The 25,185-nt window shown below is 36.4% G+C and overlaps 2 protein-coding genes across 4 annotated transcripts; one reads left to right on the top strand and one right to left on the bottom strand.

The window, feature by feature from the left end:
* On the top strand, nucleotides 638–11,471 carry LOC109830479 (enolase-phosphatase E1-like). Of its 3 annotated transcripts, none has more exons than XM_020397746.1 (7): nucleotides 638–805; nucleotides 1,232–1,299; nucleotides 1,473–1,854; nucleotides 1,943–3,730; nucleotides 3,815–4,768; nucleotides 8,838–8,901; nucleotides 11,071–11,471. In XM_020397746.1, the coding sequence occupies exons 1-7, from the start codon at nucleotides 670–672 to the stop codon at nucleotides 11,231–11,233; spliced, it is 3,555 nt and encodes a 1,184-aa protein (XP_020253335.1). In that variant the 5' UTR covers nucleotides 638–669; the 3' UTR covers nucleotides 11,234–11,471. The 3 variants fall into 3 exon arrangements, with proteins under 3 accessions (XP_020253335.1, XP_020253334.1, XP_020253333.1); XM_020397745.1 differs by having other exon boundaries at nucleotides 3,806–4,768; XM_020397744.1 differs by having other exon boundaries at nucleotides 1,943–4,768.
* On the bottom strand, nucleotides 13,315–24,048 carry LOC109830480 (uncharacterized membrane protein At3g27390-like). The gene is made up of 10 exons (XM_020397747.1): nucleotides 23,563–24,048; nucleotides 21,363–21,471; nucleotides 21,067–21,259; nucleotides 20,825–20,961; nucleotides 19,889–20,177; nucleotides 19,705–19,811; nucleotides 19,148–19,292; nucleotides 14,740–14,938; nucleotides 14,421–14,661; nucleotides 13,315–13,719 (listed from the first exon to the last, which is right to left on the bottom strand). The coding sequence occupies exons 1-10, from the start codon at nucleotides 23,654–23,656 to the stop codon at nucleotides 13,443–13,445; spliced, it is 1,791 nt and encodes a 596-aa protein (XP_020253336.1). The 5' UTR covers nucleotides 23,657–24,048; the 3' UTR covers nucleotides 13,315–13,442.

Here is a 25,185-nt window from a genome sequence, read left to right as displayed (position 1 = left end):
CATAGCTCACTGTCAGAAATCTCGCCCAAATCCGAACCCAAAGCTCGGATTTAGGTTTCTATAAAAAAACGACAACTATAGCTACTTTATAGAAATTGTAATCCCAAAATTTTTGCTGAGCCAAACTCCAGAATAGGATTCACAAAGAATCCAAAAATTATGAAAATGCCACTGTCAGAGCCCAAATACTAATCCTATTCTATAAAAGGGTGAAACAAACAGCCCCTAAACCTCAAATAACTCTCAATGTCTGGTAGTAAGCGTTCAATAACTTTCAAAATCACACTAAACACCCTAATAACTTTTGGAATTATAAAAACACAGAATAATTTTCCATATTTTACAGATAATCCCCATAACTAGAACCAAAAACCAACATAAAAAAGGCATTTTGAAAGTTCTTGCGGTTCAATTTAATTTACCCAAAGCAGAAGTTATTGACGGTTTATTGTGAAACACTGAAAATTCTTGGGAGTTTATTGTAATTTACCCCAAATCTTTTTTGATATGGAAAATCCAAAGTTTCTATTTTGCAACCCTTTATTTACTGCACACAATATTTAGATATGTGGAGGGTCCTGCTGCAAAAAAAGCCACTATAAGAACGCAGAAACCCTTCAGCTACCAGAAGGAAAACCCTTGGGCTCTCTCCCTCTCTCTAAACCTCCAATGGCGAATCGGAGCTCGTCTCCTTCCTCTGAACTTCTTCATCCTTCTCCTCCCTTCCCCGTCTTTGTCGACACCAATCTCGACACCAGATTCGCGTTCAACGTTTTCCCTGAGGACACCGTCGCCAATCTCAAACGTAAAAATCCTACCCATTGCTTTTTTTTTTGCGCAATTTTTCATTTATTTTTGACGTGGGTTATCTTTAATTTCTCTGGTTCTGGCATTCCCTCAAATGGGTTCTCTTCATCTTTGAGAGTTGAAGGGTGGATTATCGAAGCAAACCCACATGCCCTTTTGTTCTCATTTTGTTATGCAATCCCTCAAATTATTGGTTCGTGGCATTTTTCTTCAAATGGGTTGAGCGCAGCATTCATTCTGATACCAAAATTGGGCTTTTTAGAAAGTTTAGTACTGATTTGAAATGTTAAGGATTGACTGTCGTGCTTTTATCTTGGTATAAATAAACTAGTTTTTGTGGTATAAGATTCAATTCTATTAGGGAACAGGATATGTACTGCATTCATCTTTGTGCTCAAATTTATGTTCGTATTCTGTTGAACAGAGAAAGTAAGGACCGAGCATGTGCTTTGCTTTCCGGATATCGGTGAAGTTTCTGTCAAGGCAGTGAAGGTATGGGAATTTTACATGTCGAGTGTAAATAATTTTATTCAACTAGGCCGTAAATGTTTTTATGTGCTAAACAGATATCTCATTTGTGCACTTTTTTTCTTCTCTACGTTAATGTGCTTCTAGTTGATGATTGCATTTCCCATGTTATTTTAATCATGTCTATCTCCTTATAGGTAAAGCGTAGAGGATCCTTATATCATCTACTAGATTCCATGTTTGTCATGAGGGCATTCAGTGAAATCACGAGGGCTGGGTTTCTTCATCTTGATCTCGAACCTACTACATCTATACTGAACTGCCAGACAGAAGCTACTAATACTATCATGAATGAAAGTCATCAAGAACCAAAAGTAAATAATTTACTTCAAATAGACCGTAACACTAGTCTAGTGCCAGTCGGTGGCGAAGATAGGGATGAAAGTTTGGTGGCAAATGAGATGTCAATTGAAAAGGGCCCTGTTCAAACTTCGATGGAGAATGATCATGAAAGAGAAAGAACCCCAGATAATCTCTTGAAGGAGCCATCAGCTAAAGAAGTGCATGTTCTTTCCAGTGGTAGGTTTGATTCAGTTGGTACATGCTTCAATTATTAGTGTCCAGAAATATAGCCAAAATAATATTAATTTGGTTATTCCTTTTTCAGAACTTGATATAAGGCCAGATACTGGCATAAGGGAAATGGAGCTAGTGACTGTGGGTGATGCGATGGTTGGATCCAACCATCAAAAAGAAAGCATGAAGGTGGCTGCTGAAGACAGGAAGAGGGACAATCATGGAGATGGTGGTATTGGGCCTGATGAAAATGTTCGTGTTATTGCTAGTAAGAAAGAAAAATCTAGGAAAAGAAGCAGTGCATTGCAAAGTGATCAATTTTTGGATGGTAAATCGGAACATCCTTATGCGGAGAAGAAAAAACGGAAAAAAGATGAGTCGTTTAAGGAACCAGTTAAGGATCAGCTTACAGAGCTTAACCTTAAAAATACTGTTTACAAGAAAGAGACAGATCAGTCTTCTTCAGAAGGATTTCTTACTGACTCCTCTTTGCATCAAAATCCTATTGATGGCAAGCAGAAAAATCAAAAGAAGAAAAAATCGTTACCAGAAAATGATGAGCCTCAGCAAGATGAATCAGTTGATAATTCAATTAGAAATACAGATGCTGCTCTAGGAGAACAAGCTGCTGAAGAGAATCATGTGGAACATACAGAAACACTGCCATCACCCAGCATAGAGTTGCCGACCCAAGAATTCAGTAATACTAATCCTGAAGTTCCATTGCAGAAAAATGCTGAAGCCCTTGGCAAAGAGTCGAATGTTGCAGCTATCTATGAAGAATCTATCCAGCCTATTAACCGTGATGGAGTAGATCTGGAAGTTGCAGCAAACCCAATTGAGAAAGATGGTGATGCTCTCGTCTCTTCAGAGAAACCAGTAAATAAAGAGAAGATTGATGAAGTATTGAGGAACAGCCATGATAAATTTGGTAAAGTCTCTGATGTGGTCATGAATGATATACAGCTGAGTAATAAAAATGTTAAAGAATCTGGAATTCCCTCTGAGGTTAATGTCAAAAGCTCAAAGCGCAGCAGAAAGAAAAAAGGAGAGAAAACTGAATTATCCAACACTTCGTCTGCTGTACTTGAAACTGTTAATTCCTCTAAGGACCAAGTCGCAGAAGAGAATCAAAATAAAATGCTAAGCATTCCTGAAGAGTATCCAGGCGAGAACTTTAAGGCAGAAAATGTTACTGGAGATGCTGCAGCTTCTGGATATTCTGTACCAGTTGAAAGTAAATTACCTTGCAGCCCTAGTGACAAAAAGAAAAAACGCAAGCAGAAAAAAGCAGAAAAATTTGAATTGCATCAGCAAGAGCCCAAACTGCAGTCCAGCACACATGAAATTCTTAATTCTCCAAGAAACCAAGTGGTAGAAAAATTAATGGAAGAACAATCAGTCAGAAATCCTGGAGATGAATCTAAGGAAGAAACTGTTCTGGGAGAAGCTGTTGCAAATTTTAAAACAGCTGAGGCTATAATTCCTTCCAACACTAATGACAAGAAGTCAAAGCGCAGTCGGAAAAAAACTGAAAAGTCTGTCAATTTCGTGGTGGACAAAGTCATTGAAGAGAACCTAAAAGAATCTTTGGAAGATAATAACAAAGACACATCAGGAAGACACCTTGAACATCCAGCCAAAGGACATGAAGAAACAACTATTTATGGAAATGCAAAAGTTGATGCAAATATGTCGATACTTGACTCAGAGGTTCCTTTGAGACCTAGTGACAAGGAGTCAAAGCGCAGAAAGAAGAAGGCGGAAAATAATGAATTGCCAAATAAAGAATCTAAGGATGACACTGGTCATACTTTAACAAGAGATCATACAAGTAAAAATTTGGAGAAAGTGTTGGGGATTACCAGCAAAGGTTCAGGTATTGAGTTTAATCCTAGAATAAATTCTGATGAAACTGGACAAAATAATAATCATGCCGATCTTTCTAACTTAGGTTTGTCAGGGTTTGATGATTCATCTGACAAGAATGAAACCAGGCATCTTTCAGCACAAAACACCACTGAAGAGAATACAACAGGGTTGCAGAAGGCTCATGAAGCATCTGACGTGAAAAATGTGGAACACGCTATTGGTAAAGAATCTACAGAGTCTATCCAGGAAAACGATAATAGGGAACTGCCCAAATCTGATAGCGGGAAAATTGATTTCTTAAAAGTTTTTGACCCAGAAGCAAGGCAGCTTGAAATGACACAGGAGCTTCCTTCTGTGGAGACTGAAACTAAGAAAATAAATAAGGAAAAGACTAAAAGGAAAAAGAAATTAAACCCATCTCCACAAGAGCCTACTGCTAAATGGCTGAGACCCTTGGATTCAGACAAACAACATATTTCCAGAAAGAAGCCTCAAGAGAAGGATTCTGGTAAACCTAATTTGATACAGATTCCAGAAGAATTATTATTTAGTAAAAAGCACAAACAGAAAACTGCAGACTTTGTACACAAATCTGATGTGGGGTCTCCAAGGAGTTCAAAGGATGATCACAAGTCCAAGAATTTTGATGCGTCTATCAGAAATAGCCCTGGAGGTGGGCCTGTTACACAAAATAGCTTCCATGCTGTTGGTAGGGTTCCTGCAGAAGAAACCATGGATGATTTGGCTGCATCTAGTGACAGTACTAAAGAGGACACGCCAGTTATTAAAAAAAGATATAGAGTTGCAGTTAGAAAGGTCCCAAGTAGCAGATATCAAAAGGTTCCAGACAAGTTGAATGAGGAAAAGACATTGTTATCTGCTTCTGCCAAAATTTTTGATGATGCAAGTAGTGGAAGCTCTGAGGAGGAATTTGAAGTAAGCAACAGGCAGGCTCTTGAGAAAGCTACTCCCGATAATTCATCAACATCTGATGAGTCAGATGGTAGCATTGAAGATACTCAAATATCTTACAAGGATTCTTCAGGTACATAACTCCAATTTCCTTTGGGCTTGTTCACAGCACTGAGAGCACATTTTTCTACTTAAATCAAATGGAGTAGATAGTTAATGCATTAGGACTGTGATTTGTATGTCAGAGTGATATTTCATGGGTCTGGTTGAGAATCTTTTTGGGTATGTTTAAGCATGCAGGGAAATTATTTATCATCATTGAGAATCTTTTCGGGTATGTTTAAGCATGCAGAAAATTTTTTGACCATCACCAGAAGAAATATATCTTATCTTTTCGGAATTAATTTGACATATTTTATGAGTTAATTCTTGTATATGTCATATAATTTTTAAGTTATGACTATTCACTAACCATATGGGTAAAAACATACAGCTAAGAAATTAGCTTACATGCAGTGACCCCTTACTAAACTATTTCTCTCACTTTATTTTCTCAAGCAATAATGTCATCTATCTGTTTGGCAAACTCCATTGCTAATTTTCCATCGGGTATCCATCCAACTACACCCATATCATTTTTTTTCCAGATTATTGCTTTCACAACATCTAGATTTCCTTAGCCTAAAAGTGTTGTTGCATTGTTAATCCTATAAAACTATTTTTTTTCCTTGAATCATTAATCCTATAAAACTTTTTTCCCTATTGTTCCTACAAGTGGGATCATGACGAGGAACAGAAGCTTAGTTTGAGATCACTTATTTGGATAAAAAATAATAAATAATAAATATATAAATTGCACTTTTCATTTAAGAATAAAAAAGATACAAACACAGGATACATATTCGGGCACTTCACATGCCGTCAACTCACATGCATAATACTAGTTGCAATTCACGTTCACTGTCTTCACAAATATTCTATCTGTTAAAAACATTCTTCTGTCCTCTCAAATGAAAAAGTAATCATTATTTATAAAAGTAAAATAGAATCCTAATCCTAGCTAATGGATAACATCAAATCACAGATTCTAACAAAATAATAGATTCATTCCTAACTAAAGAACAAACTCAATCCTAACTAAGATCCCTTAAAACGAATAAAAATTCTAACTAAAATCTTCATCAAATCTTTTCTAAGATTAAGTTCTGGATTTGTCCTACATCAAATCTCCCGTGGTTGATGAAACTCGACCTCGAGTTTAAAATTGAAGATCGTTGGACTTTGAATTGTTGCATTGTCAATGTCGAAGCTGCAACAATGGATCTCTTCAGTTCTGATACCAAATGATGAAGGATAGAAGCATAGCGATATGTTGAGATTGATTATTTGGATAAAAAATAATAAATATAAAGAATTGCACTCTTCATTTAAGGAACAAAAAGAGATAGAAATGCGCGCTTAACATCTAGGCACTTAACATGCTGGCAACTCACATGCCTAGTACTAGTTGCAATTACATACATAGTTTTTCACAAACATGCTTCTCTCCTTCAAATGAAAAAGTGCATCATTATCTATAGAACAACAAGAACAACAAAGCCTTTATTCCAAATATTTGTGGATCATTATTCATAGAAGTAAAACAAAATCTTAATCCTAAATAATGATAACATCAAATCATACATTCGAACAAAGTAATAGATTCATTCCCAACTAAACAATAAACTCAATCCTAACTAAGTTTGAAACAAAAGAAAAATTAAATCCTTAGAACAAATAAAATTAGTGTTTAACATATATATATGCTAAGACTAGTGATTCCGAAAGTAGGGGCTTTCTGCAGATTGGAGCTTGTGTTACAGATAAACCAAAATACTAATCTTGATTATTGAAAATTTTTATAGGTAGATTGAGTTTTGAAGTGGTTCAACTTTGTGGGACATGTTCTAATTTTTTTTCAGCTCGGTAAGGGGTACAAATTGAACTAGACCTATATTCCATTTAGATAGGTCTATCAAAAGGATAGTAGGTAGTTTCTTTAGACAACCATCTTGAGTTAAATTACATATATTGCTTCTTTAAGGCAAACACATTTAGTCCAATGATCATGCCTTATTTATGAGGCCTCTCCAGGCTAACATGAATTTGCTTGCCAGAAGGCTTCTTGTCAATTACATGTTTGTATAGCCAGGTCAGTAGATCAACTTAATTGTTAGCTTGCACTCACTATGTCTCACCTTAAACTTCAAAGCTATCAATCAATATATTCTCTTCTTTGTTAGATCTATTGAAAATTCAGCTTTAAGTTTAGATGAAATAAAGATTTGCATTGTTGAGAACTAGAACTAGCAATAGCATTGCATCCTTGATATATGTGTACTAGGATTTTGGCAAGTGCAATGCTTGTTGAGAAAAATTGATGAAGTGTAGAAAGAAAAACTTCTCTTCTTGTAGTTTTCCGTACAAAAAGCTTATGGATTATTGTGTAAACATTTGATCACACCATGAGAAGCTCACCTGAATAGAAAAGTGCATTGGCAATTATAATCGTGATTATTCAGTAAAATTAAAATGAATAATTTATAATGTTAGCCAATTTTATCTTTAGTATTAGGAGTTCTGAGCCTTTTTAGATCATCCATGAGACCAATGAATCTATGAGTTTGCATTAGATATAGAGACTTGTACATTAGACTCATGTTGTTTCAAATCTATATCAATTCAATATCCTAAACATCTTTATAATATCATAATCCGCAACATCATGCTGAGCAAGTATAGTTTATGTTTCCCTCAATAAAAAAGGTTCTTAGTTCTAACTAGACTATTTCTAACATTTCACATCATAAAAACTCCCCTAACAATTCACTATTTTGCTGAAAGCAGCAACAGGCCATGAGAAAATGCTCAAATAAAAAACCCTCAACAGCTTTGATTTCAATATTCAACTGCATATTTCTACCAAGTATCAATGAAACTAGAAATTTGTATTCAATAATTAACCATTTCCTTGCTTAAGGTAGCGTAAGGGAACAAATATTCTAAAATTTAAGACAGTGAAGATTACAACTAAAACCTAGGGTTAGGCATGGGCAGGGCTTGTTCAGGCTCGTGGATTGGTCCGGCCGGACCTGGACAGGTCAGAGTGGGCTGAATCTGTCTTTCTGACCCCAAGCTTGGGGCTGGACCTAGCCCAGCCCACGACCCACCTAGGTTTGGGCTGGGCATGAACTGGCCCACGGCTCGTGGGTCAACTCATGGCTTTTTTCCCCAAAATTTCCCCTATTTTTAGACCTTTTTAACTATGTTAAACTTGTATTTATAATTATAAAATTATTTAATTTATTTTTTACTATATTAAGCTATTTTCTAAATGAAAAATATATTATATATATAAGAATGAAAAAAAATATATAAAACACCTATGTGGACATGGGGCCCGCAGACTTTGAGACCTTGGGAGCTTGCAGCAACGAACTTCAACCTCGCTTCTTTGCTTGCCAATTGGCCAAAAGCCAAAGGCCTAAGGCCTTCGGCTTTGCTGACAACAAGCTGCAAGTCCAAAGGGGCAAAGCCAGCTAGGCAAAAAAAAATAAAGTTAAATGTCGCGCCAGGTCGGGCCAAGCTGCCTAGTCCCGGGTTTAGGGCTTAACCCAGCTCGACCTATGGCCCAAGTGAATACCGGGCCGAGTTTATGGTAAAATACGGGCTGGGCCAGGTTGGCCCACTGTTCAACCCGCCCCGTGCTCACCCCTACTAAAACCCTATAATTTCCCGACATGGGACAGGAAGTTAGAACATGACATTGCTTGCTCCCAAGAAATGAGCTTTGCTGTGTCATTGCAATCTCTTGAAAACTTAAAAATTGTTTAAGATGTGTGTATCACATTTTATCTTATATTGTTTTTTTCCTAGTTGGTTCAATTATTTATATTGCCAATAAACTTAGAAGTTAGGTTTTAATTTAGTTAGTATAGTGATATTTTATTCTGTAGTCTTATGTTCTGCATGTTTTTTGTGTATATATCTGTATACATGATGAAGTTCTTGATGGAATCCAGGAAATTATATATCGTATTACTTGTGATCATTTCAAGTAGGCATGCATGCTATAATATCCATTCGAACCTTTAAATTAAAGAATCTTGCGAATACTATTTTTAAGCCTAAACATTTATATTGTAATTTTCCTCTTCTTACAGAAGCTGAATCTGACCATCATAAAGGGGAGAAGGGAAGCAAAGCTGCAAAAAGCAATCTGACACAGTAAGTAGAAATCATATACTATATAGCATATTGTACATATCTTTTTTTAGCGGGATCAGGATGCAGGCACCCTTGACTATGCTTCGTATTTCATGCAATTTCCCATAGCAAATATCATTAAGTAATATGGAATCTGGAACAGGCTATGACATCTATGATGATGATGGTCACACACACATCTTAATATACTCATGCATTATTTATATGCAAGATCTTTTATATCTTATACATATTAGTCGTCTCATATACATTTATTATTCATTGTATGCTCCTTGTATCTCACCAACGCAAATGCTAGTTCATTAATTAATATGGTCCTTTATGAATATTAATGCAACTCGTAATATTTTGTCCTCTGTGAATATTAGTGCAACTCAGTTTCTTTTGGGTTTGTCTCCAACTCGCTGCCTTGAAGGATTATCATTGTCAATTGTTTGATATTCAGCTTTTTGAAACATTACTTATCCATTATGGGATTTCTTGTAAGGTCATATACCTTCTTGAGGAAACACTACCTATTTATGTTCCCTCCTAAAACAGAGAACAATCTTCAGAACTAGTCGATGATGACACATTATCTAAACTATTTTATGATGGCACATGATACTTTTGATAAATTGAAGTTAAATTCTTAGTAAAGGAAAATTTGAGCAGGAAACCATGAACTGTGTTCTTTGGCTGTTGCTAATTGTTGCTTAGTTATCTTAGTAGTTAGTACAACGGAGGATGCAAATCAAAGGTTTCTGGACATCTAGAACAATATCCTGAAGATGATTCATAAGTGCGAAATCTGGTCTCTATCTTGAATAGCTTAACGTAATAACTAGTAGTTGCCATTAAGCTATACTTTGTTAACTAGCAGACAAATTTATAACTTGGCCCATGTACTATCTCCTTCAGGGGGTTAATGAACTGAACTCAATGATTATACAGGAAAATCTTAACAAAATTTTTTTTGTTGCAATAGGACAACAGGTCAAACTGATGTTATCGCGTGTTATTATGATAGAGTGACAGTAACCATCATAATTGGACTCATTGCTTGACATTGTCAAACATCATGTTGAATTTTCATTTACTTCAATCCAGAAAAAAAGGAGCCTTGTCCAATCAACATGTGTTGACATCAAGCAGAACCAAGAAACCAACTAGGTCTTTTTCATTGTCTTACCCCTCTACACGTCTCTCTGAAGGTAGAAATGAACATAATAAAAGAGCTAATATTTTTTATTTTATTTAAGGTTGATTAATCGTAAGTCAATTCTTTTGGATTTTGTATTTCATGATTATTTTCTCTAGGCTTCAGCTAGTTTTTACTATAATGTTTACTTATAGATGTGATTTATCTTTTGGGCTTCATCCTTGTCTTTAGGTCGATGACTATCATCGAATCTGCGAGTGTAGATCATTTTAAGTATAACTAGTGTTTTAGACCCGTGCAATGTGCAGGCTGTCAATCAATCATTCTCCACCAACTTGTTTTCAGCACCTGGTGAATATCTGTCAAACATTAATATCGGTAATAAAACAAAATGAACAGTAACATGATTGGAATTCAATGCATATATGTAATAAACCATACACAGAGGAATTAGTTTAGAAGCACTTGTTTACAAAATTTAACATTCAAGGTTGTTTCTTCCATTATACCTCTCATAAAAAGGCACAGTCAAATATTACTTGTTCATAAAAGACTCCACAATAAGTAGTAATGCAGTCCATCAATTTCCCCGAATTCTGTCGCATATTACTGCATTTGAATTCCTCTGATGGTAGCATTTTCTCTTCTTTTGGCTTCCTGGTTCTCTTCCTTTTCTTCTCTCTTTCATTAGCATGAAGATAAATGAATACTGAAGTGTAAACAATTTAACATTTTAATTAATTTACTGAATCATGTTGTATCAGTTTACCTTCCTGTACTGTAGCCTTGATTTTTGCTTCCATGAATTGGTGTATCCTGAGATATAACGTAATACGTAATCATAGTGAAAGGCAATAATTAAACTTTACTAATATAGTTAATTATTTGATACTGAAAGGTTATTATGCATTGTACTGTAAATTTAGATAGGATCGATCAATTTCCTGCACTTACATCTGACAGGGTAAGCAGCAGTCCGTAGGTATTTGTGATCCTATATTCTCTCACTATTTGTTTAACATTATCAGAAAACCAAATGTGAAGAGGAAAGGAAAGCCCATCAGCACAATTCTGAAGAGCACAAGGAGCTATAAAAAGGCGAAAAGGATCACTGCTTCACAATCTGAACTCGATGAATCTGAAAGCCAACAGTTGGATGTTGTTCCTGAAACTCAACCCGATTCCCTCTAAATGCATCCCCCCTTTCATTTTTTTGAACAACCTTCGATGAGCTAGAACTATTCAGTTCAAGTACTCGTGCTGAGGTTCTGCAGTTATGTTTGTCAACTTGGAGAGCTAGATATATTCAGTTCAGGTTTTGGGCTGAGGTTTCGCAATTTTGTTTGAAAACTTGGGGAGCTAGAAAAATTCAATTCAAATATTTGTTCTGAGGTTTCGTACTTATATTAGCAGACTATAGCGATGACAATTGCTCCAGTAGTTTTGTTTTGGTGTAGGCATATTCAGTCCACCTAGTCAGTCAGTCTCTCTCTGCTTGTCTGTAAATTATCACCCGTCATTTTCTTCGAAAATGGAATGTAGATCAGCAAATAGAAATATCAAAACAAAGAAAGTGAAAAAATGATTATGAGTTTACATCTTGAACAAAAAAAGAACATTCAAAGATGGTTAACTTATAAACCCGGGCCAAAATTTCAGTTAAGTTTTTTTTAGCAATTGACCCCAACTAACCTCAATTAAGGATTATCTCTCTAATATACTTAGTATTTGACAACTAAAAATATTAAAGCAAAACAGTAACTTGACTTAAAAGTGAATCCATGTGGTTAATTGGAAAAAAAAGAACATTCAAAGATGGTTAACTTATAAACCCGGGCCAAAATTTCAGTTAAGTTTTTTTTAGCAATTGACCCCAACTAACCTCAATTAAGGATTATCTCTCTAATATACTTAGTATTTGACAACTAAAAATATTAAAGCAAAACAGTAACTTGACTTAAAAGTGAATCCATGTGGTTAATTGGAAAAAAAAGAACATTCAAAGATGGTTAACTTATAAACCCGGGCCAAAATTTCAGTTAAGTTTTTTTTAGCAATTGACCCCAACTAACCTCAATTAAGGATTATCTCTCTAATATACTTAGTATTTGACAACTAAAAATATTAAAGCAAAACAGTAACTTGACTTAAAAGTGAATCCATGTGGTTAATTAAAAAAAAAGAACATTCAAAGATGGTTTACTTATACATTTACAGTGAAAAGTGGTTTCCACCATATTTTAAAGTTAATTTCTAGGGGGAAACCGACATTTGTTATTCAAGATGTAGATTTGTAATTCAAAAAAAGGTGAAGAATCCAATTTCATATTATAAACTCAATATTTTTGCATTTTCTTTGTTTTGATTTTTTCTATTTGCTGATTTATATTCCATTTTCCAAGAAAATAACCAGTGATAATTAAAAAGGGTAAATTACACTAAAACCCATGAACTTTTAGTGTTTTGCGGTGAACCCCTATGAACTTTCAGAATTGCACTGACCCCCCAATAACTTTCGCTGTAATACCTTTTGGGTAAAGTAGACTAAACCCCCCAAATAACTTTCAAAAAGCCTTTTCATGTCGTTTTCTGTCTATAATTTATGGGGTTTATCTGCAAAATGCATAAACTTATTGGGAGTTTTTTTTGCAAAACAGAAAAGTTAACGGGGTTCAGTGTGATTTTGAAAGTTCATAGGGGTTTAGTGCAAACTGCTAAAAGTTTGTGGGGTTTACTGTAATTTACCCAATGTTCTATTCCTTCTCATGTTCATCTTGAAGCCGGTATAATCGCTCACTAACAATAATGTCATGAAGCATGCGATAAGTTACATGAGAAATAGATATAAGCACAAAATTCCGTCAAATTTATTTGAATATATCTATTACTAGATTTTTATCACATTGAGTGAAGAATTTTCTTGCTCTCCTCATCGTCTACATGTTGCACAAACAGAATTTGGATAAATTCTATGATATCTATACATTACCTCTCCTTTATCTCCTTCGACACTCAGCTAACTGATATTCTTCTTGTCTTGTCATTTATTTTATTTTGGATTTATCTACACTTATTCATTCAAACATTCTCATTTTAAGTGCAATCTTTTTTTTTTATTTTTCTCAATCATTTAATAATCGGTGCACATAGGATACAGCTAATCCTATAACCGCGCATAAACTTTACCTTCAGCTTCATAAATTTTTAGATGCTAAACATATATATGCTACCTAAAATCATCACAACATCCAGTAAAAGGCATGTAAAGCCTATTTCAAAGTGAAATCACTCACTCCCCAGCACAGCAACAACTTTAATATCAAACAGATGGTGTTAATATACAACATTTTAAAGATAATTACATTCTTCAGAAAAGAATACAAAAAGGGAAAAGGATTTCTCACTGAACATGCTCTATAACTATAGAACCACTGTCTGTAAATCTTGCAGCCTCCTCATCAATCTCTTGAGTATTTTCTCTGTTATTCGAAAACGATTTTTGACTAAACATTCGGCCAAGGCCGCTTCTCATTCTCCTGTTAGTAGATTGAGAACCATTTGTAGACTGACTCCCACCAAATTTTCTTTCAAGCTCTTGAGAAAATGATTTAACAAGCTCGTCAAATCTGCGTTTCATTGTCGGGTATCTTGATATAGACTTTGTAATTCCCTGCAACCTGTGTCATAGGGAGGAAAATTTAAAGACTTCAAGTATGGAAACATATGAAATTAATGGTTTTTTTAGAACGGACAGCAACACGCGAAAAAAAACCCCTCTATCTCAAAAGTTTTGAGGTCAACTATATGAATCATATTCTTCCATTCGGTTCTATTCTATCAATTGGAAAGTAAATGAAAATTAATAAGAAAAGCGAATGGACTTTCTCGAAATCAATACTTTTTATTGGAAGATCTTATTTGGATGATGAAAGTGAGAGAGGGAAAGTAGAGCAGACAGTTGCTGTGGCCGTCGCTTTTTATGTCTGCCCCAAAAAGTGGACGTAGAAAGTGAATATTTACGAGTGAAATAGTAAGAAGAGTGAATACAAAATTAATCTCTCTTTTCTCCTAATTAGATTTCCATTTAACTTTCTGAAGAAAATGGAGAGTGAAAAAGGTTAATAAAAATAGTTGATTTTGGCGATCAACACTTTCTAGCTACTCTCCAACCATTTTTCCAAGTTACCAAATAGGGACAAAAATTGAACCCACTTTTAATGAACGCTCGGTTATCTCATTCATTAATTAAAAACACTACCATATGCTCCTTAGTTTCTTCCCACCAATTTCACGTAGGCCTACTTCTAGTCCTCCTAGCTCTAATAATTATACCCTCATAACTTCTCCTAATTGATGCATTTGAGGGAAGAATACACACCTCCGAGCTACTGCATTGATCTCTGCTTGTCTTCTCTCACTCGCTTGTGGTGATTCAGCCTGAAGAGACTTCAATCTCTCAGGATCACTGATCAACAAGACTAATTTTGACAGATACTCCTCTTCCTCATCTGTAAAATTCTCAATCCTAATCTGCTCCTTCATTATCAATAACGGATCAAAGAAATAATCAAAAAATTTGTCCTTTGGTCGGTTGCTAGTTGTTATCTCCGTGTTGTCGCCTGAAAATATCATAACATGATATGACTAGCAAGTACCTTTGCCATTTTAGAAATGTAGAAGCTTTTGTTAGAACTTACTTAACAGTATGCCATCAGAGTTGGCCTTTGCAGAACGGAAAAGAGCCTGAAGGATAGCATAAGCTGGCAATCCAATACTTATTACAGTACGGCCACTCTTGCCAGACTTGCAATCTTCAATGTCTTTGCGGGTTATAACCCCTTCAGAAACAAGAGCCTCACCATAGCGCTTGCATTCAGTGAATAGTTGTTCAAGTAACTAACATAAATAAAGAATCAGTTAGCCAGTAACATAAAATTTTATATGAAGCTTAAGAAGGTAATAAAATTGTAGCTAGTTCTTTGAAAGAACAGGCCTACATGATATCACAATATTATATAGGGTTATTTGTATATATACCCCTTAAACCATGCATATTTGCAAACCTAACCCCGAATCGTCGACTTTGGAGAGAAAAAAAAACCCAAAATCAACAAGTCATCAACTTTGTTGGATATGGTGAGTAAAACTTTTACTAAGTTTGTTGATATTTTTACGATGCAGTTACAAATTAGCCTATCAAAGGTGATATTTGTTAAGTTGGGGTAGTTTTACAAATACTGAGATTAGTTTTGCAAATACTAAAATTTGGTGGGTAGTTTTACAAATACGCCTGACTTAAGTGGTATATATACACACACAAAAAAAACTTATTTAAGGAAGTAAAAATAATAACAATTATCCTCCTTATCTATTATGATGACTAATGTAGCAAATCGTATCTTTAAAATTGCAATTCTATTAGGAGTCTAATCTAGTAGGACGAAGGAATTATCTCCATTTAAATGGATGAAAGAGACGTCCAAATGTGTTCAGTCACCCCTATAATAGAAACTGAGTAAGAAATATAGAAAACCAGTAAAGTATAAAGGGTGTCCCACTCTAAAAATCTTTCTTATCATCTAGAAATATAGAAAACCAGAAATTTCGCCTCTCCAATTACAAATCAGCTACATGAATCCTTTTTATCCGGTTAGATCTCTTAAGGGTTGTCTCCTCTGATGAATTAACTTCTGTCCTATACTCTGATACTTCCATTGTTCATTTTTTCTATTGCTAGCTCTTGTTGGTTAATTAACCAAGATGCTATCTCTCCTAAGTGGAACATATGTTGTGATTGGCTCAACATTTGAGCGGTAGCATCACAACAAGAAGCAACAACAGCAGTGATAGAAAGCAATTAGCGGATAGCATCAAACAATAGCAGCGCAAGCGGCAGCGGCAGGGGTCCAGGGCCTGACAGCGTGCGGCCACCGCACACTGTCCCTGTGCAGAACTTGGACAGTGCGGTAGGGCACACTGTCCCACCGGGAATCCTGCTGCTAACTGTTCTGTCCGGTTTCTTTGGTTTCTTGGGGCCCAAGACTTCTACCCTATGTAAATGAGTGTTATCTCAGATTTAGGGTTAGAGATGTGACTTGAGGAAAAGAGGCCATAAGGAAGAGATCAAAGGACAAGGCGTCATGAAGAAGACGAGAAGGAGATAACTCTCATAAGAATTTACAAGGGAAAAGTTATATTCTTGTGAGGATTTACAAGAAGCCGGGCGAACTACTCTTGTGAGAGCAATGAGACGAAAGTGCTTGTATCCTCTTCTTCAAGTTAATAAAGTATCCTTCCCCTCCCGTGGATGTAGGCATATTGCAAAATCATTAAAATCTTCTTGTGTTTTGTGTGATTATTGTTTGTTTTGAATATTTCGCCATAAAGGCAAGGTTATTTTGCAAAACCCTAAAAGCTAATGTCTTTGTTCGGGATCTAAAGTCGAACAGACTCCTTACAAGTGGTATCAGAGCTGATGGTTCTTCTGATCTGGATTTCTCTTGGGTAGATCAAGGCCGATTTGTTCGAGGGAAAAGTTAGGGTTTTAAGCAATGGCAAAGAAGACAACGACAACGAGGTTCACGGTCCATTGAGTTTTGCATAGGTGATCATGCAAGAGATACGGCAGAAGTAGCGAACAGTGCTAACAAACATATATAGTGAACGATGTAGAGATCTACAAAAGGGGCTCATAGGAAAAAGTGTTGAAGTGCGCGGGAAAGCACAGAACGCTGGTAGATGCGGCGGAGGACTGGTTGGCAAGCAGAGGCAGAGGCGTACACGATCCACATAAGCAGACAATAATAGTGATGGATCTCATTGCACACCTGTTGCAAGGATACAACAATAGGGTTGGTCGTTGACGAAGGTCGCAGTCAACAGCGTGTGGGAAGCGTGTAAGGTATATTTGGCAGCGAAGGAAGCCTAGCCGGAGATGGTGAAGACGGCATTCATCAGGTCACAATCAGTGATGATCACGATGCGCTGAGGCATGACAGATGCCAAATGAGATAATCCGGCAGCTCTAGGTTGGAGAGAACAGCGACGCAGTAAGGGGGCCAAACTGGCAGCAACAGTGAAGTGCTACACGAAGTTACGTGAGGGGTTCACATGCGACAAGTGAGTTTCAAGGGGCTCAGCTCATGTGGAAGGTGATTTTGGATATATCGATCTCCTAAATCTCAGATTAAACAGTCTAGATTGATTGCCCGAAAATCAGGGATTTGGAAGCAAAGCTCTTTGACTGAGGAGTAGATTCTCGGGTTTAATTCATATGCTCAGAAGGCAATGATTGGTCTGGTTTCTCAGATTGTTTTTAGATTGGTCAGAAAATATCCCTCCTCATTCTGATTATTACAGATGGAATCAACCTTCAGAAGATTTGATGACAGATAGGCAATTTGCAATAATTACAAGAGCAGACACTCGCGATTGAGGTAGGTACACGACTTTGTGCAGAGGTCATGAAAGGATCATTCAGATACGCATTCATGAGAACATAACGCGATGTAAACCGGAACAGCACTCGACATTAGGCGAAAATCATGAAAGGTATCCAGGCACTCACTCGATGAGGGCGGCATGCGTTCCCGGGTGAAGACCGCAACAGTACACAGCTTCATGTGGATGTTATGCATGTACTCATGGATTTGAGGAAGACTCTCGGCTTCAGGTGGAGGTCATGACGAATGTTCAGTACTCATGGATTTGAGGAAGGTACTCGACATCACGTGGAGATGCAAAGGCATTTAGTTGCTCATACGCGACATCAGGTGGAGTCGTGAAGGCATTCAGACATGTTTTTTAAGGTGGTACCCAGCATAAGGTGGAGCCGTGAAGGTGGAAAAATGGGAGAAATATACAAACTTGAGTCAGGTGGAGATTATTATGATTTGCTCTAGATTTGAGCAGTAGTTTCACAACAAGAAGCAATAACAGCAGTGGCAGAAAGCAACTTGCGGGCAGCAGCAAACAGCAGTAGCGCAAGCTGCAGCAGTGCAAGCTGCAGCAGCAGTGTGCGGTGATCGCACACTGTCATGGTCCAGGGCCTGGACAGTGTGCGGCCACCGCACACTGTCTTTGTGCAGAACTCGGACAGCATGCAGTAGGCTAGGTGCACACTGTCACATGGGAAATCCTGTTGCTAGCCGGGTTTCTATCCGGTTTCTTTGGTTTCTTGGGGCCCAAGACTTCTACCCTATATAAATGGGTATTATCTCAGATCTAGGGTTAGAGAGAGGTGACTTGAGGAAGATCAAAGGCCAAGCTATCAAGATCATGAAGAAAGAAGAAGAAGAAGACAAGAAGGAGACTACTCTTGTGACTATTTACAAGAGGAAAGTTATATTCTTATGACAATTTACAATAAGTCGGATGAACTACTCTTGTGAGAGATCAATGAGAGGACAGTGATTGTTTATTCTTCTTCAAGTTAATAAAGTATCCTCGCTCCTACTCCTGTGGATGTAGGCATATTGTCGAATCAATTAAATATTCTTGTGTTTTGTGTGATTATTGTTTATTTTGAATATATTAGGTCATAAGGATAAGGTTATCCCACGAAACCATAAAAGCTAAAGTCTTTGTTCGGAATCTAAAGTCGACCAGATTCCTCGCAGCATATGGTTCTGTTTTCAACTTGCCTAAACCATGTCAACTAATTAGGACATATTTTCCTAACTTAGGCGACCTTTAACTTCTCATGATTTAGATGCACTAATTTTTAATTTTATCTTTCGAGTAAATTTGATGCTCATTTATCTCCATATTTTCATTTTAGCACACAGGCACTAATTCTGAATATGTTGATTCTTAATGGCCCATCAAAAACATGGCTGGCCATATCCATTCTCTCAATTTCCTGCACAGGAAGGTAGAGTACAACTAATGGATAAAATTTATCGTGCAGCCAACCCAAACGGTTCAATTTATGCTTTTGTATGAACATAATTTGTGTTTTCTTTTGTTCTTTTCTTTCTATAATTTAGTATTTTTTTTATTGGGCATGTGAGAATATTTTCCTCTCTAACCAATTTATTTAAATTTACGAACTTCTAACTGCAACATACACAACATTTTGCTACTAAATATGATGAGGCATATTACCTTAAACGATTTCAGTTCAGATATCGCACTCTTGACTGACCCAGTGCGTGAAGGAGGATTGTTTTTCAGTTCCTGATTCTGCCGAAAAGAAGAAGGCCTTGAGAATGAAGCAGCACCAAGCATCTCCTGCTTCCTATAAGGTCGCCTAAATAACCACAACATACCATAATTAAACCAAAAAAATTTAGAAGTGTTATTAAAATATGAGTCTCTCAAAGTTTCAATAATTCCATATTAGCACCTCAAATCTTTGAAAAATCTCACAAGTCCCTCAAATCCTAAGGGATCTTCAACTTGGTCCCCCAATGATCAAAACACCCCTCAGGTTATATTTTACCCTCAAACAACCCCTTGTACAGAACCCATTAGCTAAGGGGTATTTTGGTCATCGAGGGACCTAATTGCCAGAATCCTTGGGATTTGAGTGAAGTATGAGCAATTTCAAAGATTTGAGATACTAATGTGGAACTAGTGCAGATCTGAGGGACTAATATTTAAGTAACCAAAATTAAAAAGGAAGGATTAACAAGTAAAATAAAGATCATCTTATGTACAACCTCGGGAAGCAAGAACCTTCAGGCATATCAAGAACATCATTGCTGTACTCATCATAAATAGCCAAGGAAGAGACTACATAGGAAAACCCCATCCTGATTGATGACTCCTAAGACAATCAAAGAGTACATAAGCTGATGAAGTGTAAGAGTGAAGAGACTGAGACTAAAAGAATACAAGGAAAACCTGGTAAGTGACAATAGATGCATATCCACCCAAAAATAAACTTGATAGAAAAGAGGCCACTACTGATCCAACTACTGCTAAGGGCCAAAGAAGAATGGCAAGACCAGCGAAAGGCACGCATGCAGTCTCCAAGAATGGACCCTCTCGGCCTATAAGATCATGAAACAAGCGATTCCAGCCCTTCAGAAGCATGTATGGGCTCTTGTAAAGAGCTAGTAGAGTGATTATTGGCATGTCGACTATGATACCGAATACTCCAAGCAAAAATGCACCAATAACTAGAAGCAATCTGGGAAGTAATAAAGTAACACCCTATTAGACATTAATTACATTAACAAAAGCCATAGTGCAAGAAAAATAGGGAAATAATTGATTCATTTTGGCAGGTATTGCAGAAATAGGAAAGATGCAGAAGGGACAAATAGGGTTTTCAGATTTCTTCATGGGTCTAAATAGGGTCCCACCAACAATCGCAACACTAGTTGAGGATCCTCACCACGTGTCAGAATATAAAGTTATATCCCTCAACCCTCACCACAGCTTCGGAGTTATAATGTAGTGGAAGGGACTTTAGTATGGTATTAGAGCAATCCATATTAATGTCCTTCCACTGTAAAAAAACTCCAAAATTGTGGTGAGGGTTAAGGGCTCAAATTTTGTACACTTAGCACATGCTTCATATGACATTGAAGTCCATGCCAAGGCTGGCATAATTTAGAGCTCAACACTAAATTCTGCTCATTAGATGGATCCATTCTACAGACTGAAAGCTCGGTTATTTTTCTCTGTGTATGAGAAAAAGCACAATTGTTGATCTTAAATCAGTCATATCTGAATTACTTCATAGCATTCCGTGTCTTTATGTGATAGGATGTCAAAAATGAACAATTAAAAGTAGAGAATCCAGTTATTAATGCAAAATGCTAAATGGCAGACCTGATCTCGTAGGCTTTTCCATTTGGAGGGACTTGAAGGCGGAGGTCGTCCATAACTGAGAAATAGGAGTAGAAGCATACATCTTTCAGGTCCCTGACCACTGTGAAACTTCCTTTGATTGTACTCCATGTTCCATCCTACCAATATAAAAAAACTGCGTAGTGAAATTATATTTTAATTACACCGTAAATCTGAAGAACTTGCAGACTCGTTAATAAAATTGACCATGAAAAGAAAATTACCACAAAACAATGGATAAATTCATTGGTCTTTCCCTCTCCAACAGCCTCAAAGGTAGCTAACACTGGTGCAAAGAAGCCATACCCAGCACCTCCTACTATGCTTCCGATAATGCTAACAAGAGGCCACAGAACTAAAAGAACAGATATGACAATACAAGTGACAAGCTTCAGAATAGGTCCTAGCTGTTTGGTTCTGCTTTCAACAAAGAAATCATGAGAAAACAAGTTATTAAATGATAAAGGATTAAAGAATTATGTCAGCATTAAGCAATATATCATTTGGAACACCCGGTTACCTTACTACACAGTAATATGTCCAGACTGAGTGGGCAGGCCAGAGCCCAAGGATGATGGCAGAATTTCCAATTGTCATGATGAGGCACACAACTGGGCAAAGTAATGCACCTGGAAAAGTAGGAAAGCGTGGTGAGAGTCTCCATATATGACTATCAAAATATATTTATATTATAATAAGTATTTTACTGCAATTCAATCATATAACGATTCAAATGAAGACAACTGCCAACTAGTGATGGAAGTCTGAAAAGTGTTCCAAAACAAGATAGTTTGGTTATGTTTAGAGAGGAATTTTATAACTTCTATTTAATAAATTCTCTATTATACTTCAGCATGCACATGTCATATTATCTCTAATAATCTAGTGATAAGATGATCTTGTACCCAATAAGGATGGATATGCATACTGAAATAGAAGAGACGTTATCTTACACTGGTAAGATTGAGGATGATGTGGTTCATTGAATCAAATTGGGATGGTTAAGTGGAAGAGTGCTTTTAAAGCCTTATCAGTTGAAGCAAACCACTGAAATTGAAGGGAAAATCTACAGGACAGCTATAACTATAAGACCCACAATACTTTAAAGATCAGAATGCCAGGCAATTAAGAAACATTTACAAAAATGAGTGCAACAGATATTAGAAAGTTATAACGGACACCTGAATATAAACTAAGAGAGAGCATAATATAAGAAGCTGCTCCAATTGAGGATAAAATGAGAGTGAATCGTCTGAGAGATGGTTCGGTCATGTGCAACACCAATTAAGAGGGGGTGACAAGATAGTAATCAAGGAAGAAATGACTGTAGATAGGCCAAGAAGAACTTTGATGGAAATGGTTAAGGATTATGATAATGATTCACTTATTGGAGGAGATATCCCTTAACAAAACAAAATGGAATAGTAGGATAGTACAACCATTTAAATTTCTTAAAGCTACTAAACTTCGTGAACTTAATGGTATATATCCTTCAGTGAACTGCATGAAGTATAGTGATCATTTCCGAAATATGGGGATGATGTGTGAGTTAGTCAATAATTCAGGGGGTTTTATTGGAAGCGTCCCTTTATTTTTCTGTAAAACTAGTGCAGTTACTCATAAACTGCATGTATATCATATGAAATAGTGTGCCAAAAAGGATATATAAAACCACAGACAGTGTCATGTGAACCATTTGAGGTTATTAATCTCATATGAGATGTTATCAAGGAGAACAGTGTAAAGGTAGCCTGAAATTGAAACTGGATCACCCTATGAATGTATGATCAGAAAGTATAGTGAAATGCCTGTGATCAGAGAAGTGTAGCAAAGTGTCTTTGATCACATAAGCATTTCCAAAGGATGATTTATTTTTGGATCTATCGGAAACCCACCAATACAAAAGGAAATAAGTCTGAACTATTTATTGCAACCATTTTTACAAAGCACGTGGAATTCGCACTCATGTCCTCCACTAAATTGACTCTAATACCAACCCTAAGCCCCTACCCAGAGATAAAGACATAGCATGCTTGTCCATAACTTGCTTGGGTGTTTGAAATTACTGAGAACAAAATAAAACAACTGACACATCTGAGATTATTTAACAAGAATTAGTTGTAAATATGCTTCCTCTTTAAGTTATTCCGCGTCTGAGACTCCACAACAACTAACTAATTCCTCTTCGGCGCCATTCATCAACACTTGGCTGTTAGAGCAGCTACTAGTGATACTGTGACATGCAATCTCTGAAGATTTTAAAGCAATTCATGGATCATTGAGTCCTGCACCTTCAGCTTTTCTTCCTAAAATTGAGTAATCGTTCTAAAGTTTCATGTTCTTCCCACTGCTGTTCAGAAACATAAAACATGCCATTTAATGGAATATTTGCATGGAAAAAGTTGACAACTTGCCGTTAAAGTTTTCCCAAGCTCTTTTGGTTTTGAACTCCGGTAGAGAGATATATATGATGCTGGTCATTTTAATAGGATGGTAATCAACATCCAGTTGACAAAATAGCACCATCTAAAACCCACAATTGATCCTTTGAGTTTCAACCTTCAGAATTACTTCAACTAGCAAAGAGCCCAAATTTTGGAACTCCTCATGTGAATCTATGTTTATGGTCATGTCCTATGTTCTAATTTCACACGCACACAAGAAAAAACGAAGTAATCAAATCAAGATAAAAAAAATTGGACGAGTAATAGAAACTTTACCTTTAACGATGCCCAAAATCAGCAAGCCCACAAAATAAGGCAAGAACCTGAGGAAACTCCAAAGAGTTGCCAAGAACCCCTTTGGAGGCTCCATTACTCAAATATCCGAAAAAGGAACCAAACCCAACTCAAAAATCTCAAGACCCACTTCAAGAAACACGCTAATCAAACTTCATGCTCATTCTAAACTCCGAAAACCTCAACAAATCCAACCGCAACCCACGAAGAAACCATCAAGAAGATGGAATCTTTTCCAACTCAAACTCCCCCGCAAGCAATCAAACAGTGACAACCCACAAAATAAACCACAATTGAATCTTTTCCAACTCAAAGTTCATAAAAAGGAGTACAGAATTGGAGAGAAATTTATCAATTTCTAACCAGTTTTGGCCATCAGAAAGGGGGTTATGGGCCAGTTAACCAACCGTTGTGGGTTAAGGAGGAGAAAAGAATAGATTCTCGGTTTCAGGAGCAAGAAAGCAAGGATTTTAATTTTTAATCTTTAATTTTTTTTTTATTATAAAGAAGGGAAAGTTTTTAAGTTATCAGGACCGAGGAGATTGAACGAGGACCGTTGGTTGACAGCTGTAAGGCGACGTTGGAAAGTATCCCAATTGCCACGTGCAGACATTTGGGAACTAAAGTATTTTTGTTTTTGTTTTTATTTTTATTTTAATAAAATAAAATGTGATACAATACAATAGTCCAACTAAGTCCATTTTAGAAAGCCAAAAAAAACCAAGTCTATTTTTTTTCATAAACATGCTCTTTTCTCAAATTTGATAAAAAAAAAATAATGACTAGGGAAAAGTTTCAAAAAAGGTAATTGGGAAAGTACCCAATGAATGTGATTTATAGTATAGGCATAAGCCGTGTATCAAAAAGATATCTAGATCATTAGACTTCGCAATTTATATTGGTCTAAACACAGAACTTTTTTTAAGTATTCATGGCAATAACTAGATACATTAACTAATTAGTGTTAATATATTATTAGAAAGAGTAGATTTCTGTAAATGGACTAAGAGTTGAGTCCAACAAGTTTTTTATTCCTTTGGTTGATTTAAAATAAAATAATGATAGGGGCACACCCTCTACCACACTCCCAACCACACCACCTCTCTTGCTACAGTACACGGGGCCCACACGAGATTTTAATTTTAAAATCTCGTGTGGGCCATGTGCACTGTAGCAAGAGAGGTGGTGTGGTTGGGAGTGTGATAGAGGGTGTGCCCCTAGTGCCTCTCTTTAAAATATGCCGTCACTGTTTGTTGATAAAGATAGAATGATACCCTTCTACTACCTCATAGCCATAAGCATTATAATAGAATTTAAACTTTTAAACACAAAGTGGTTTTTATCCGTGCTCACTAGTTTTCATGAGGTTCTAGATTCAATACTCGTCCGTGTCATTGTGTTATCTTTCCAAAACGAAATTCAAACCTCAAACTTCTGCTTCCGTAACAAAGAGGAGGTAAGAGTTGTTGAGTTGATCTATCCAAAAAAAATGATGTTGAGTTGATTTTGCAGATGTTTAAAAAGATATGTTATTTGATAAAAAAAAGTAGTTATTTGAATAATTTGCATTACATAGATATCCTTAATAATTTTGGGAAACAACAA

Source organism: Asparagus officinalis, chromosome 2 (genome assembly GCF_001876935.1).
Source record: "Asparagus officinalis chromosome 2, Aspof.V1, whole genome shotgun sequence".
NCBI lineage: Eukaryota > Viridiplantae > Streptophyta > Magnoliopsida > Asparagales > Asparagaceae > Asparagus > Asparagus officinalis.
Note: the sequence above shows the minus strand (reverse complement) of the source record. Positions and strands in the feature narration are given on the sequence as shown.